Source organism: Cynoglossus semilaevis, chromosome 11 (genome assembly GCF_000523025.1).
Source record: "Cynoglossus semilaevis isolate Cse_v1.0 chromosome 11, Cse_v1.0, whole genome shotgun sequence".
In the NCBI taxonomy this organism is placed as follows: Eukaryota; Metazoa; Chordata; class Actinopteri; order Pleuronectiformes; family Cynoglossidae; genus Cynoglossus; species Cynoglossus semilaevis.
This window is the reverse complement of record NC_024317.1, coordinates 3,570,140-3,584,643: the sequence shown is the minus strand read 5'-3', so window position 1 is coordinate 3,584,643 and position 14,504 is coordinate 3,570,140. Positions and strand designations below refer to the sequence as shown.

The 14,504-nt window shown below is 38.8% G+C and overlaps 3 protein-coding genes and 1 long non-coding RNA gene across 11 annotated transcripts in view; 1 reads left to right on the top strand and 3 right to left on the bottom strand.

Annotated features, from left to right (window-relative positions):
* LOC103385928 (6-phosphofructo-2-kinase/fructose-2,6-bisphosphatase 4-like) overlaps positions 1-4,837 on the bottom strand; it is a 13,134-nt gene extending 8,297 nt beyond the window's left edge. For all 4 annotated transcript variants that reach the window (XM_008319955.3, XM_008319954.3, XM_025059792.1 and 1 more), the window contains exon 1: positions 4,683-4,837. In XM_008319955.3, coding sequence (XP_008318177.2) covers positions 4,683-4,725 — 43 coding nt within the window. In that variant the 5' untranslated portion in view covers positions 4,726-4,837. The remainder of the gene's footprint in view (positions 1-4,682) is intronic.
* LOC107989239 (uncharacterized) lies at positions 1,897-13,253 on the top strand. Of its 5 annotated transcripts, XR_003051011.1 has the most exons (9): positions 1,897-3,417; positions 4,338-4,395; positions 6,038-6,173; positions 7,568-7,685; positions 7,772-7,856; positions 8,782-8,904; positions 11,233-11,309; positions 12,883-12,925; positions 13,044-13,253. It is a non-coding gene; the product is annotated as an uncharacterized LOC107989239 (long non-coding RNA). The 5 variants fall into 5 exon arrangements; XR_003051009.1 differs by lacking the exons at positions 12,883-12,925; positions 13,044-13,253 and adding an exon at positions 11,749-11,878; XR_003051013.1 differs by lacking the exons at positions 12,883-12,925; positions 13,044-13,253 and adding an exon at positions 11,749-11,878 and having other exon boundaries at positions 1,897-4,216.
* LOC103385927 (MAP kinase-activated protein kinase 2-like) lies at positions 5,607-12,900 on the bottom strand. The gene is made up of 10 exons (XM_008319952.3): positions 11,715-12,900; positions 8,729-8,868; positions 8,027-8,091; positions 7,532-7,611; positions 7,263-7,389; positions 7,007-7,082; positions 6,488-6,612; positions 6,191-6,276; positions 6,020-6,100; positions 5,607-5,876 (listed from the first exon to the last, which is right to left on the bottom strand). Exons 1-10 carry the CDS (start codon positions 11,988-11,990, stop codon positions 5,658-5,660), a joined length of 1,275 nt encoding a protein of 424 aa, XP_008318174.1. The 5' UTR covers positions 11,991-12,900; the 3' UTR covers positions 5,607-5,657.
* Positions 13,254-13,407: 154 nt separating the features above from the next.
* The window catches only part of uroc1 (urocanate hydratase 1), a 5,515-nt gene continuing 4,418 nt past the window's right edge, over positions 13,408-14,504 (bottom strand). The window contains 4 exon segments of the mRNA XM_017036996.2: positions 13,408-13,766; positions 13,835-13,934; positions 14,240-14,321; positions 14,403-14,502. Of these exon segments, the coding sequence (XP_016892485.1) occupies positions 13,626-13,766; positions 13,835-13,934; positions 14,240-14,321; positions 14,403-14,502 (423 nt within the window). The 3' untranslated portion in view covers positions 13,408-13,625.

The following is a 14,504-nucleotide window of genomic DNA, read 5'->3' as shown; positions in this document are numbered from 1 at the left end:
AAAAATATTTTTACAAATTATTTAGTGGTTAGGAAAATTGTATTTTTATTTATCAAATTATTTTTACTATATTATTTAGAGATCATTATTTTCATTATTTGCTTTGTCTAGTCCCATACCAAACATAAACTTTATGTTTATGTTCAAAATGTATATCATCCATAATTTAATACAAACATATTATAAATACATTTTGGTAGGAAAATTAAAAATAAAAACAAAAAACAAAATATACAGCGTATTAATGTCCCTTCCTCCCCGTATTTGTTTAAATGTCTTAAAAGTTTAAAAATACTTGTTACTTTCTCAAACATTTCCACTCCCAAGGTCATCATTTCCCAAAAACAAAACTTTACCGTAATAACTGAAAGAGTGAGCGTGTAAAACCAACTACAAAAACACAAGTGGGGAGAAAAACAAGCGTGCATGCAGTTCATGCGCAGCACTCGTGGGCAGCGAATGCTGCTGACATCTCCTCCAATCAGACAACAGACACTCGACCCAACAGCCAATAGGAGAGGAGTAGACAGGACATGGTGCTCGTGCTATCAGCCGGGACCTCACCACAAAAACTAGAGCCTGAAGTAGTACACGACCCTGTCACGGGCCCACACGGTCCCGGCCAAGATAGTCGTTATCAGCGTTAACAGAAAGAACACTGTGCATTTTTATTAGGTTACAGTTTTACTACCGTGAACTCTAGAATCTAGAACTGATGTTAGAAACTGGTGTTATAACCGTTAATATTGATAATAACACCATTATCATTAAATTACCGATGTATTTTGATGTTGTTATTATTATTATTATTTAAAAAACTGAGAGACTAAAAGAATTATAAAGTTGCTAAAAATATTGTTGACTAAAATGTTTAAAGGTTTGTAGGCAGACAAGTCAAAGAAGTGACTATAAAAAAGTTGCAAAAACAATATTGTTGGCATTAACAGCAACAATAAATAAACTGGTGTTTAAATAATACAAAATATTATCAAAATTACTATTATTATTTTAGACATTTGAAACACAAAATAAAAAATAGATAAACCCGAGGTCAAGTAAGAAAATAATTCTCTTTAGGCGATAGTAAATGGTGGCTTCTTCTGTGTTGCATTACATTGCCACCTACTGGACATTTTTTATACTTGGAAACGTTACCTCCCAAAATAAGCTCTGTGCAAAAAATCGATAAAGATAATGCACACACAGAAAAATGGACACACCATCGTAACATTTTATGGTATTTATTTAATAATGATTCTATATTTTAGTAAAAAATTAGGAAATTTATGCTACGATCCTAAAATCTCGTCTAGTCGCATTTTATTTTGAAAGTGTATAATAAGGATGAAATTTGAAATTGACGAATTACGCATGAAAAAAAAAATCCATCTTATTTTTTCCCAGTCCCAGTAGGAGGTAGACGGTGTAGTTTCAGAGTTAAGACGCTAGATGGCAGTGTATAATGGTTTCTAAAAATGATCACATTCAGTGAGTTCCTCACGTTAGGACAGAGATGGGCAGATTTAGACTGAGGACAAGCTTGTCATCACTTTAGCCTTAGCTGTGAGAGTAAAAGACCTTGATGTCAAAGGTCAGTCAGTGTCTCTGTGTCTGTGTCTCTCTGTGTCTGTAGGACTAATCCTATTAGAGATACACAGCACCTGCTGCTTCCAGCTGTAATCCTATAAACAACTGACACCAAAACAAAACTTTCAAAACAAACAAAAGTCAATCAGAGAATGATCATTTAAAAATTGACGATTTTCAAAATATTTAGTATATTTAGAAAAGTTTGAAACTAAACATTAGGCAATTTTTTTCTGTATGAAAAAAACAAAAAGATGTCAGTTAAGAACAATTAAATTTTTTAATTAAAAACGCTCAATGTATTACTATAAAAATGATGATGATGACAAAAGTTATTATTTTTATTATTATTATTAATAGTAGTAGTAGTTGTAGTAGTACTAGTCGTAGTAGTAATACCAGTAGTAGTAGTAGTAGTATCAGTGTAGAAAAGGTCAGGAGGTTAGTGAGGGCAGTGTCTGTGCAGTAAGTGGATTGAGAAACAGTCGGAGGTGTAACATCATGTGATCAGCCCCGAGATGTTGTGGTTTTTTTGTACATGTGATAACAGATGAGGTCACACAGTCGGTCTGTGCACCGTGGTTTTGGCAGATGATGTTGTAATAAAGATAGGGATGTAAGGCACAGACATGTACTGAACGCTGGACAAAAGATGTTGTTGTCAGGCAGAAGGAGGACCCTGCATAAGACTCATGGATGAAGTGGTTAAAGACATGGAGATGGTTGTGTAACGGTTGAGGTGGAGGCAGATACACCACTACTAAAACAACTAACGTACCTTACAGTAAAGCCAGGAACTAAAATATGACCAAATCTAAATCCACATTTATTATAATATATCAATATGATAATTATTGCAGAGCGAAAAAACTACTGCAAAAAAAGTGTAACTTTTTAACATGGTGTCAGACGACAAAGATCTATTTCAAGAAAAGCCCGAAAACTGTGATCTGGGTATGAAAGGTTCAGAGAGTTCATCTTGACTATTTTTTTTTTTTTTTTTACTGACTGACATTTAATTGTGATTATTGCTCTCAGTCGGAGCATTTTGACAATAACTTCTGAACAATTCTTTACAATTGAAAATTCCTAATGAGGTGTTTCACAAACTGCAAAAAAAAAGAGCTGGACGACTGTGTTAAACACGATACCTGCCACGTTTCATTCCTGCACAACAAAGAAGTGTTGACACAACAATAAATACACAACACAAGCATCGGTTCCAAAAACCCTCTCGTGTGTTGGCTGTAACAGCGCAGAGCGCATGCGCGCCACAACACCAGCGTCAAACACGTAGGCTACAGCCCTGCCTGAAGCCTGTAATGAGATTCTGTGTGAGCGGTGAACTTTCCCCCAGATCGAGAGCAGACTGAGGGAGGGAGGGAGGGAGAGAGGAAGGGAGAAAAACACACCCGCACACACAGCACAGCCACAAAAAGAGATGCAGGAGAGGAGGCTGCTAGATATGGATGAGAGACACTGATGATACACATGTAAAAACACCAACATCAGCCAATATAATAATAATAATAATAATAATAATAACAAAAACGCAGGTTTCAAACCACTGCATCAGATTCTGCTCCCAGGATGTTCTCACATCTCCCTGCAGCATCACACTGTATATACAGTATATATTTATATTTTCCAACAGAATCACTGTGTTTATTCTGCTGTCTATCTGCTCATCCATTGACCCTAGCTTCCTGTGTGTAGGCAGACAACCAGAGACGAACGTCGACTCAGCCGCGGCCCTGTTCAACCCTCGTACCTCTGCTGCCTAAAGCTGGGGCTGAAGACATTTACGACGACGACCATATTTATAACACAGTAGGTGTTTTTTTCTTCTCTTCTCAGCACTGCTTCCATCAACATGGCAACACTGAAAAACCAAAGCTGCGTGGCTAACACACTTAGCAAATGATCTATTGTCATAGCGACTCAGGCTCTGGCTGTTTAGGGCCGAAGTATCTGTTTTAGGACAACAATGAAAAAAAATAAAATGAGGGCAAATGAAAGATCGATTTCTATATTGCTACATATGTATTTTATATATTATTTACCTCAGTTTATCAGTGGGTGCCATAACCCACAACAAATGGGCCAAACATCTGCAACATCCGGTTTCGACACTTAATCATCGATGAAGACAGGAAGTACCACTGTACACGACTGTCCTAAAACAACTGGCATCCATTTGTTTATCCTAGAGTAAACTGAAATGTTCATGGTAAAAAGGTCTAAATCACTAGTTTCACTTAATGATTTGATTTTAAGGAAAAGGTGATAAAGATCTTGGCAGCTGTTAGAATTTAGCCTAAAGCAACTAGTAACTTATGTGACTTTATACCAACAAATACCAACATAGTACTGGTCATTTCTCACCATGGAGTTACTGAGTTACTCCTTAAATAATAATAATTAAAAAAAACATCAAATATGTGTCAGTTTACAGCTTATATCCAGTGACTAACAAATGGAAAAAGACCGTGATTTTTTATGTAAACGATGGTCGAGCAAAAGTTCAGGGACATGTGTTCATAAAACCAGCCCCTGAGGTCTGGCTGTAAAAAAAACAAACATCTGAGCATCACAAGTTTTCACAGGCAGTAACAGCTTCATCACCACGGTATGCACACCACTGGAGAGCAGTGTGACAGTAAACAACAAACAGAATTATATGCAAATGTGTGTTTTGTTTTTTCTCCAATATGCAAATGTGTGTTTTGTTTTTTCTTTCTCTCTTGCAGAGAGCGAATAGATCAGCAGCTGCAGCTGCAGACAGAGAACAACTGTCCCGGATAGACGGTAAAACACAACCAGCTCTTTTCTGTTTAGTAATAAAACAGTCACGAAAGAACCCAGTCTCATTATCAACATATTTATATACAGTATATAAATATATATCAACATCAGTGTCCGTGCGTGTTGGTCGCAGCTTTCCCTCGGTACAGAGTCAGTGCTGCGCAGCCTACGTGACCCAGTCTTGTTTACCTCTTCCGCCTGTTAGCCCAGCTACTAGACCCATGTACATACAATAGTGTCAAAACTACCGCAAAACAGAGAGGTCGCTGCCGGGGTCTCTGCTGTCTTACCTGCCCTGTCGCGCGCGTTCTTCGGGCGGCAGCAACCCCTCATGGTCCCGGGTTCCAGCCTCCTCTTCTTGCCTAGGAGTGAGTATGTCAACAACACGGCACTGACAGAGGCAATGAATGAAGAGAGAGAGAGAGAGAGACACCGAAAGGGAGGGAGGGAGGAAAGACCGAGAGAGATAGGGGGCGTAGGGGGGGAGAGAAATAGAGAGAGCCTGTACGTGCACGAGGCGTTCACATTTTTAACGTATTGTGTACAGGAAGTAGTGTCTGCAACTGTGATCATTCGTGTGTCGTTTGAGGACAGCAGCAGAGTGACGTCACAAACCCAGGGGAGAACTAGTTTTGATTTACAGAGCAGGCTAACTTTTAAACAAATAGCTTCACAAAAGGTAGAACGTGCCAACATTTTGGCTTATAGTTTATAAACAGTTGGTGTATATATATATATATATATATGGGCTGCATATAATAAGATTTAATATAAGGAAAACAAAAACCTTCTGTAGAAACATGTTAGGTCTGTTCCTCAGAGACACTGCTGACCTAGAATGAACCATTTAGAAACTTTAGAATAAAAGCATCTAATGATATTTGAGAATCTAGGCCAGGGTCAGAGCTCTCAACAAGTTTAATTTACCAGTATTTTATTTAGTGCAGAGCCATGGCATCAGGGAGTTTCAGGGACAGTACCCTACACAGTATAATATATATGGATATATTTATATCCATATATATATATAAACAATGGATTACACATCAAATATACCACTTAACCTTCAACAAAATTGACACAACACACCTGCTGTAGACCATAAAAATGTTTTATTTTAAATATACAACCACTGCACATGAAAATAAGTGACATTCATGACATTGATGCGTACAGTAATATAAAAAAGCCAATTATTATGGAAAATACAATAGTGAAAAAAGAAGAAGAAGAAGAAGAAGAAGGTGAGAAAATACAGCAGACTTTTATTGAACCTCTTTTGAAAACGTCACCTCTCTGTGACTGTTACACACCGCTCCTCCACTCGCTTCTTGCGTCTCGGCTTGTCCTGCTCGATCGGCTCCTCCAGAGGCGGGTCTCTTTCGTCTTTTGTTGAGCAGCGGGTTGTTGGACGTGTCCAGGTCTTTGATCTTCACCTGGTCGTAGTCCACCCTCATGGTGGCCAGGGCACTGGTCATTTCCTCCTGTAAAAAACAAAACAAGAATTCCCAATCTGTGAATATTATTTTTTTACTGCCATCTTGTGGCACTATCTGATAATTCCAGGTTAATAAAATTTTTAAACAGCTTACTATAAGAGATGAATTATGACATTAACGATTTTTACCTTGACGTCATCCCACAGTTCCCTTTCCTCGGTCAGGACACGTGAGGTGTGGAGGGGGGTCGGAGGGACCACCATTGACTGCTGCAGTACAGAGACAGGACGAGCAGAGGTGAAGACAACCCGACAAGAACAAATCTTCAGCTACGGGAAAACGGTAAAGTATGAACTTACGCTAATCCAGGGATGATTCATGAACTGTCCAATAGTCATCCTTTCATTTGGATCTGTCTTCAGCAGCTGAACAATTAGCTGTTTGGCTACAGAGGAACATAAATAATTGAGATATTATCTTTTTTTTTTTACATTTTACACTTTACGAGTCAAAAGTCACACTGTGTAATAAGTTTGAAACTGCAGTTTAAAATTCAGATTTCCCAGCGTACCATGATGAAACATTGACCATATTTTTGAAAAACACTGAAATCATGCAGTCGTAATGATAAAAAACAATTGGAATCAAAGTGACACCTTCATCAGAAACATCAGCCCACTCAGGGTGGGGGAACTCGTACTGTCCCATCCTGATCCTCTGCTTCATGCCTGGGGAAATGGCCTGACCTGTGTTGGAGTAGAACGGAGGAAACCCACACAGACTGGAAAACAGAGGAGACGACAGAGTCACTTCATAGTCCAGTCCAACAACGAGGCAGTTACAGGACAAGTCTTAATAGTAAACAGTCATAGTGTAGCTAACAAAGGCATTCTAACTGCAGTACTACTGGTGGCCAGCAGGGACTTGGTTTGTCAATGTATTTTTAGGCTTTGTTGTCTAGATCTGTTTTAAACAAATTTAAGTGGAAACTAAAATTCCAAAAGCAATTCAACAGAATTGTTGCTCTTTGATTGTTTTTTTCCTTTAATGTAAATTAAAAAATATATTTTAAGATACTTGATCTTAGTCTTTAGCTGATAAAAAAATCAAGTCAACTTTTCTATTAAAAAAACACGACATTTGCTTGAGTTCAAAGAGACGTACATCATACTCACAGAATGTACATGATTACACCCAAAGACCACATGTCACATGATTTGTCATATTTCTCTGGCCCAAGCACTTCTGGGGCTGAATGCACAAACACATACAGGAAAAAAACACACAGACATGGAGAATGAAGGACAGACATACAAACACACATGGACAATGTAAATGTGTCACCACTCTATAGATACTAAACAAAACCAGTTCAATCCAGTTATAGCTTACGATATGAATCAAAAGTCAGAAACATCAGGACTCACTGACCGACGTAATACGGGGTGTAACAGGGCGTTTGGAGGGAGTTGTGCAGCGTCGTCTCCTTAGCGAATCCAAAGTCGGTCAGCTTTAGCGTGGCGTTGCTTTCCTTGGTTGTGTACAGCAGGTTCTCAGGCTGTTGTGACAAACGAGTGTTTTTGTTGTTTTAGAAATGGGTCCGTTTACGACCTGTGACCTTTTCCTACATTGTTTTTGTTGTTTTAGAAATGGGTCCGATTACGACCTGTGACCTTTTCCTGCATGTACAGTATCTGTACCTTCACATCTCTGTGAGCGATGTCCATGTGGTGCAGGTACCCGATGGCTGTGCCGATGTCATGCATGATCTCTGACGCCTCTGGTGGACAAACAGGGCATGGACAGGAGCAGTTGAGGAAACCGTGTAGAGCAGGGATTCCCAAACACTGAGAGGTCATTAGGTTTGCCACAGCTGTGACTTAATTAGCCTGAAAACTATTATATATTGCAAATAATTTTTTCTGTTTGTCTTCCACTAGATGGCAGCAGATGGCTATGAAAACTAAAAAAAGGAGAAACACAGCAGTTGAAGAAGATCTTCATGTTTGTCTTTCTTCAATTCCTGTGAGTACATCAGTGTTGTTTTCAACCAATCAGGCCGAGCTTTCACAGTGAGTTAGTAAATTGTGAGTACATTTAATCTAAAGGATTATTATATGTGAGATTTGTTTTTGGTAAAAACACAGATATTACAGTACTGAGACACTAGAGGGAACAGTAATCCTCCAGCTCACCTCTCTCGGTGAAGGCCTGGTCCCCTCGGGCTTGAATGCGACTGAAGAGCTCCCCTCCTTCCATACTGACACAAGATTAACACACAGAGAGAGAAGGGGGAGAAAGGGGGAGGCATGGGGGTGTCCTGGTTTAACCCTGTCTTTATGGATTCATCACAAAGGAACACATTGTGCCCATCCACTGTATTGACTGTTCAAACGTGTATTGAGTCACGTCCTGCGCCGATGGTTTTGGTTTAGACTAAAACCAACGTCATCTTTACATCAGAATGTAGTGAAACTAAAGCTCAGATTTATAAACTGTTTTACTGAATTAAAAACAAATGTTGTTTGAAAACATTTTTCCGAGGTCTATGTTGGACCGACCTCAAAATTAGTAGCTGTTGAGGAAATTATTGGGACGAAAGTTTTCTGAATCAGTGTGAAAAGAACCATAGTCATATAAAAAAGAGGTTCTTGTGTTTGAAACTTTTTTTCTGAGGACCAATATTTTAAAAGTCACAAAGCTTCGCGACCCAAGTCAATAGAAATTATTCGTAAACTCCTGGGAAACATGATGGGAGACGACCCAAAAAAAATTCTCGTGACCCACCTAAGGGCTGCGACCCAGTCTTTGGGAAACAATAATATTAAAAAATATAATATAATTTATTATAATATAATATAAAAAATATAATACATAATATCAACTGCGACACTCACCACTCCATTATAATGAGCAGACATTTCTTCCCTTTGTGCACGTTCTCGTACAGACTGAGGATCCGGACGATGTGAGGTCCACCGGACACACGCCAGTGCAGCTCCACCTCCCGTCTGGCTTTGGGAGTGTCGTAAAGAATCTGCTCCGAAGACAGACACAGGAACTCATCAAAACGGTATTCATTAAACGGCTCTAAAAGCAGCTCTTAATACAGGCATTTTCATCTACGGCTTCATTGATTTTTTTCTCACAAAGAAATCAATAAACACACAGGCACAGCGCCTACCCCTGGGAAAATACACTCACTGCGTCTGTTCAGCTATCAACGCTTTTCATTTTGATATTTGCTTCATATTTGAAGTAAAATCTCCGACATGGAATTCACAGAGATTCAGAGGTTAAATTCCCCACAGACACATTCCTTTATTATTTTTTTTGTAAATGTATTTGCACTAGTCCCACAGCAGAGATCAATCATGACATGGGAGGACGACAGTAGGAGTAAGTCATGAGAATGGAAGGAGATAAGAGCTCAGATACCAGCGCTGTGAAGAGTTTCCAGCGAAGAATCTGTTTTTAACAAACAACATTTACACACACGTCACTGTGACATCCGCAGAATTCCACATCAGTGACACAAAAATTATGTAACTGGAAAAATGGAGTTAAATATTTGTAGTATTCTGTAGGAATGTCTGATATTATCGCCCCGATATTAGCATATCATATAATATCTAATATAAGATGTAATATGTAATATAAAAATCGGTTTTTCCTCAAATAATGAAAACCCGATAACGCAATGCCTGTTTTGGGGATAAACGGTTGTATATTAAATTGAGCGTCACTAGATGGCAGCATTACAGCTCATTTAATTAATCTCATACTCATACAGTGGTTTGTACGGATTAATAAATAAATATTACCAGCCTATATCAGTATCGGTTGATATCAGAATGTTTGGACAATATTGGCATATCAGATATTGGCAAAAAGTTAATATCGGACATCCCTAGTATTCTGGGATTTTAACTGAATTCTGTGTGTAGATAGTATATAAAACACACATTATTTCCTATTGTAATGTTAAATATTTGACCAGTATTTTTTTTTTCCATATTTTGTTTTAGGCTCCTATTGAACTGTTTTAGTTTGTCCTTCATTTCTCCGAGGCTTTAATTTGTTGCTCATACTTATTGAATCTCCCTGGTGTCACAGCTACTTCCTGTGTGTACTCACTGCACATTACTTTTTAAATAGCTGTAGTTTTTTGTTGTTGTTGTTGTTGTTGTACTGTGATCTACACATCACAAAATAAGGTTTGAAATTCAGAACTCAGAACCTTTTATCGTGTTCACTCCACTACTGCGGTGCAGAAAGGAAAGTGAGGACGTTAACGTTCCACGCTGTTACATCACAGTTGTTTACAGTGAAGTCATGTGAGGTTAGGACTCAGTGTTCTATATGTCAGCATTTATTTCCTCATTAACACGTCTGTGTCCAAACTATTTGATGTGTATGTGAGAGGTCGGGCTGTAACGTGTCCCGAGACATTTGATTGTTTTATATACAGTAGCTGATGGAAAACCAAGGTCTCTCACAGAGGCTGGATTTTTGATTTGTTTGTTTTAAATTACATTTTAAATAGCCATTATTCACGGAGCCAAACTTGCGTCACACGGTGACCAGTGTTCAAAAGAGGTCACTGTACACTGGTCCACAGCTGGTATCCAGATTGTGACCTATGACCTCAACTACAGCAGCCTCTCTTACAGTAGGTTTTCTAAACTGTTCTGCTTGGCCTAACTTACTGCCCTCACATTTACAGAAGTCTCTTTATTTTATTTTTACAAAACCAAATATATCCTGTCATCACACATTTCAAAATGGACGTTGTAAATGTAGAACTTTTGGCCTAATGTTTAACTAGAGTTCGTGTTCGGCCTTAAAAAAAAATTAGATAAATATACGAGTGAAAGGAACAGGACGAAAACTGTGGAACTTGGACGTTAAAATAAGAACTGATACAGAACACATGGTACTGTAGAAGTACAAGGCAGAGGCATGCAAAAAAAAAAAAAAAAACCTCAGCCAGTGCTTTGTCTAAACACTGACATGTGTCTTAAATCAACAGTGTCTCAAGGCCTGAAGAGAAGTTCACAAGAAAGAACTGTGAGAACGAAGAAATACATTCGGTCAGAAGAGTTCCTTTTACACCTGGTGTTTACCAAGGGGGGGGCAGAAGGGGGGACACCCTAAATTGAACGTAGGTGTGAATGTGAGTGTGAATGGTCACTCCCCCCACCCCCCAACTGCTGGGATGGGCTCCATCCACACTACAGGCCTCATAAATATAAGCAGTAGAATACTGATTCCCAACCTCAGGGCCGTGGCCCACTAGCGTGCCGGGGAAAATGGTCTATTTATTTGTTGCAAATAATATTTTGTTTGTTTGTTTATGAATGCAGTGACAGGGCAGAACAATTACATTTTCTTCCACTAGATGGCAGCAGATGGCAATGAAAATGAGAATCAAAGCTGTTGAAGAGGAAGATCTTTGCGTGTCTTTCTTCAATTCCTGTGAGTACAAGCCGAGATTTCACACTATGTTAGTAAATTTAAACTAAAGGATTATTATATTTCATTACATGTACTTTTTATGAGATTTTTTTCTTGTGGCTCAAAAAAGAATGGAAAACACTGCAGTAGGCGATGAGTACAAATATAAATCTTTTTGAAACACAATCCCTTACTTGAAATGATTCTATTATCTTAGTATTTTTATATATAGTATTTGAATATTTTTGTGTGTTCCTGCCAATGAAAACTTCTTAATGTTATACACGTGACCTCCTTATGTATGGAGCAGAAAGGGGACAAAGACTATAACAAGAACATTTAAATAATTGATGGCTGCTCCTCTATTGTCTGACAGTGACAGCCTACTGTACACACACACATATACACACACACACATACACACACCTTGAGGGCACACTTCTCCCCGCTCTTCTTGCAGAAACACTCCAGCACCTTCCCGTTGATGCCCAGGCCCAGGACCTGGGCTGTGACCTTATAGTCGTCTGTCACCGCGTTCCTCCTGAACTCCGGTCTGCAGCCGGCGGGAGGCTGCAGTTCAGTCAGGCCGCAGCCCAGACTGCTGCCCTGGCTGTGGGAGCCACTGTGGTGCGCTGTCCCCTGTTGCGCAGTAATCGGATTTCCCGGCTGCTCCTCCTCGTTCTGATCCTGGACGTGATTCATATTTTCCTTTTCTGAAGAAAAGAAAGAAAGAAAAAAAAACAACTCTGTGTGGCAAAGCAGAAAGTCTTCAAGTCATTTCCACGGACGATGTTGAGTGTTTTTTGTTTTTTTTTTCTTAATCCGTCTGTTTTTGACCAGAAGAAGTGTTTGGCACCATCCGATGGAACATCTCCACAGTCACTCCACAGTGATCGGGGGAGAAAAAGAGGAAGGAGTCTGGAGAGGCGCCGGTGCAGAGGAAGAGGGCGGAGATCTCAGCTGGAGAACATGAGAGAAATCTGGGGAACATACGGTTCATGGGAGGTCGGTGGAGAACCACGCTCAACAAATGATCCCGTGTCCAGCCTGCTCCACCAGCACCGTTATCCGCCTCCTCCCGCAGACTACAACAACCTCCAACCCTTGACGTCATCCTCCATCCAGTCACACACACCGATACAGTTTCCTTAAAGAAACAAGACAGCGACACGGCGCGGATTTTATAGGGAAGAAAAAAAAAATGAGAAAATGAAATGAGAGTTGTTGAAATTATTATTGAAATATAAATTAGAGTTGATTTTTAATCTGGTTTATACTTGGTATTTTTTCCCCAGCTCTGTGTTATTATTACGAACATCCACCACATAAGACAAAAAAAGAGAAGAAATTACGAAATGTATATTTGTGATGATTAAAAAGCACATGTTTACATTATTTATTATTACATTTATTTAAGAAAACCACTGCTGAAGTGGAAGTATGATTTCATCAAACCGTCTGTGACGCAGCTGATTCTGAGTGAATCAAAATCATGTGGTTTTTTTTGTCTCAGCTCTTTAAAGTACATGAAACGTCAATAAGACATTATTTATTATTTATTTTTTTATAGATTTTTTATTTTATGACATTTCAGATTGAGCTGACTGTTCCTTATTGTCTCAGACCTACCACCACTGGTAAGTACAGATTATAATATTGGCTGCATTCATATATATATATATATATATATTTGTATTTTTACATTTTTTTAAAGATATATTTTTTTCATTTAAATATATCTTTCTACGTCTATAGACCTCACACATGGACCAGACTGACTGAGGACCTGAGGTCGGCCTGCACTTTGGTAGGTAATATATGGTTTAATTTTTAATGAATGTTTTGGAAAATTCCTCAGTAATCCATTTCTTACTTCTTGGAAATATACTTTCTGATTACAAGTATGCAAAAATCTAGACTGCTGCTTCTGTGAAGACAATTTTAAAATTCTTTAGTAACTGTATTCCTTCTGCGAAGACCACAAACTACGGCAAAAGTAAATTATAAATTAGTCTGTTTAGTGCTCCAGGTGAAGATTAACTATAAGCTTAAAATAAAAATATGAAAATATTTTTTTAAAATTAAATATAACCATCAGCAATACTTGACTCAGCAGTGGTGTGGTTGTTAGAATTTTATTGTCAGTGTATCACATTTCCAAAAAAAGGCTCATGGTTTAGTTCAGTTCTGTAACTCCAGTCGTGCTGCTACACATTCATACATGCACTGATCTGTGAACTAACTCAATGAATATTCATTTTAATATTTAAATAACACAGGCTCCACAATGATCAAACCAACAGGTTCCACTGACTGTAAACCTGTGAGTTCTGCTGCTCAGCCCTGCAGCGCTCGCTCCAACACGTTCTCATCCTGCACAGGGAAGGGCATGGTGACACGCAGCTGCCTCTGGTCCTCCATGGTCCTCTCAATAGTTTCATAAGCATTTGTGTTTCCAGACCAGCAGCGACGGGCCACCTGCAGAACAGACATTCTTACTCAACGCTCATCTGAGCTCCTGAGGAGAGGCTGCAACAGAGACTCACCCCATTAGAGACGTCCCAGTTCAACATCAGCCTGGCACGCCGGGCCGCTTCCTCTGTGCCGTCCAGCAACAAGCCGAAACCTCCATTCATTACTTCTCCCCTAAGTGGCAAAAGTAAGTGCACTTTATGAATGAACAAATGAAAATGCAATAATATGCTGACACTCATTTAGTCATTCTTTTAAACAACTATTTATAAACTTAGAATGTTTACATATAAATACATTTAAAAGTATAAATGTATAATTATGTATACACACATAACTCTAATCAATACATTTTAAAGAAATACAAATTATATATATATATATATATATATATATACATATATAGAAATATATGTATATATATATTTTTGTATACAAATAATATTTGCACCTTGGAGTGAATACCTAAAATGTCTTACCAGCCGACACCACCACCGTTGTGCAGAGACACCCATGTGGCTCCCCTGAATGCATCACCAACAAAGTTCTGCACAGCCATGTCTAGGAAGAAGATTTTTTTCAGATATCTTTATATATTTGTGGTAAAGTTGTTGCATTCTTCACTCGGGGACTTGCACAAACCTGCACAGAAGGCAGATCCGTCGTAGACATTAGAGGTCTCTCTGAAAGGACTGTCTGTGCCACTGACATCATGGTGGTCTCTGCTGATCACCACAGGAGCCT

Excerpts from the sequence above, each read along its gene's own strand:
- LOC103385927 (XM_008319952.3), bottom strand. The coding sequence starts at position 11,990 with ATGAATCACGTCCAGGATCAGAACGAGGAGGAGCAGCCGGGAAATCCG. Across the intron at positions 6,613-7,006 it reads GGTGTAATCATGTACATTCT|TCTGTGTGGGTTTCCTCCGT; the intron begins GTGAGTATGATG and ends TCTGTTTTCCAG. Across the intron at positions 5,877-6,019 it reads AACTGTGGGATGACGTCAAG|GAGGAAATGACCAGTGCCCT; the intron begins GTAAAAATCGTT and ends TGTTTTTTACAG.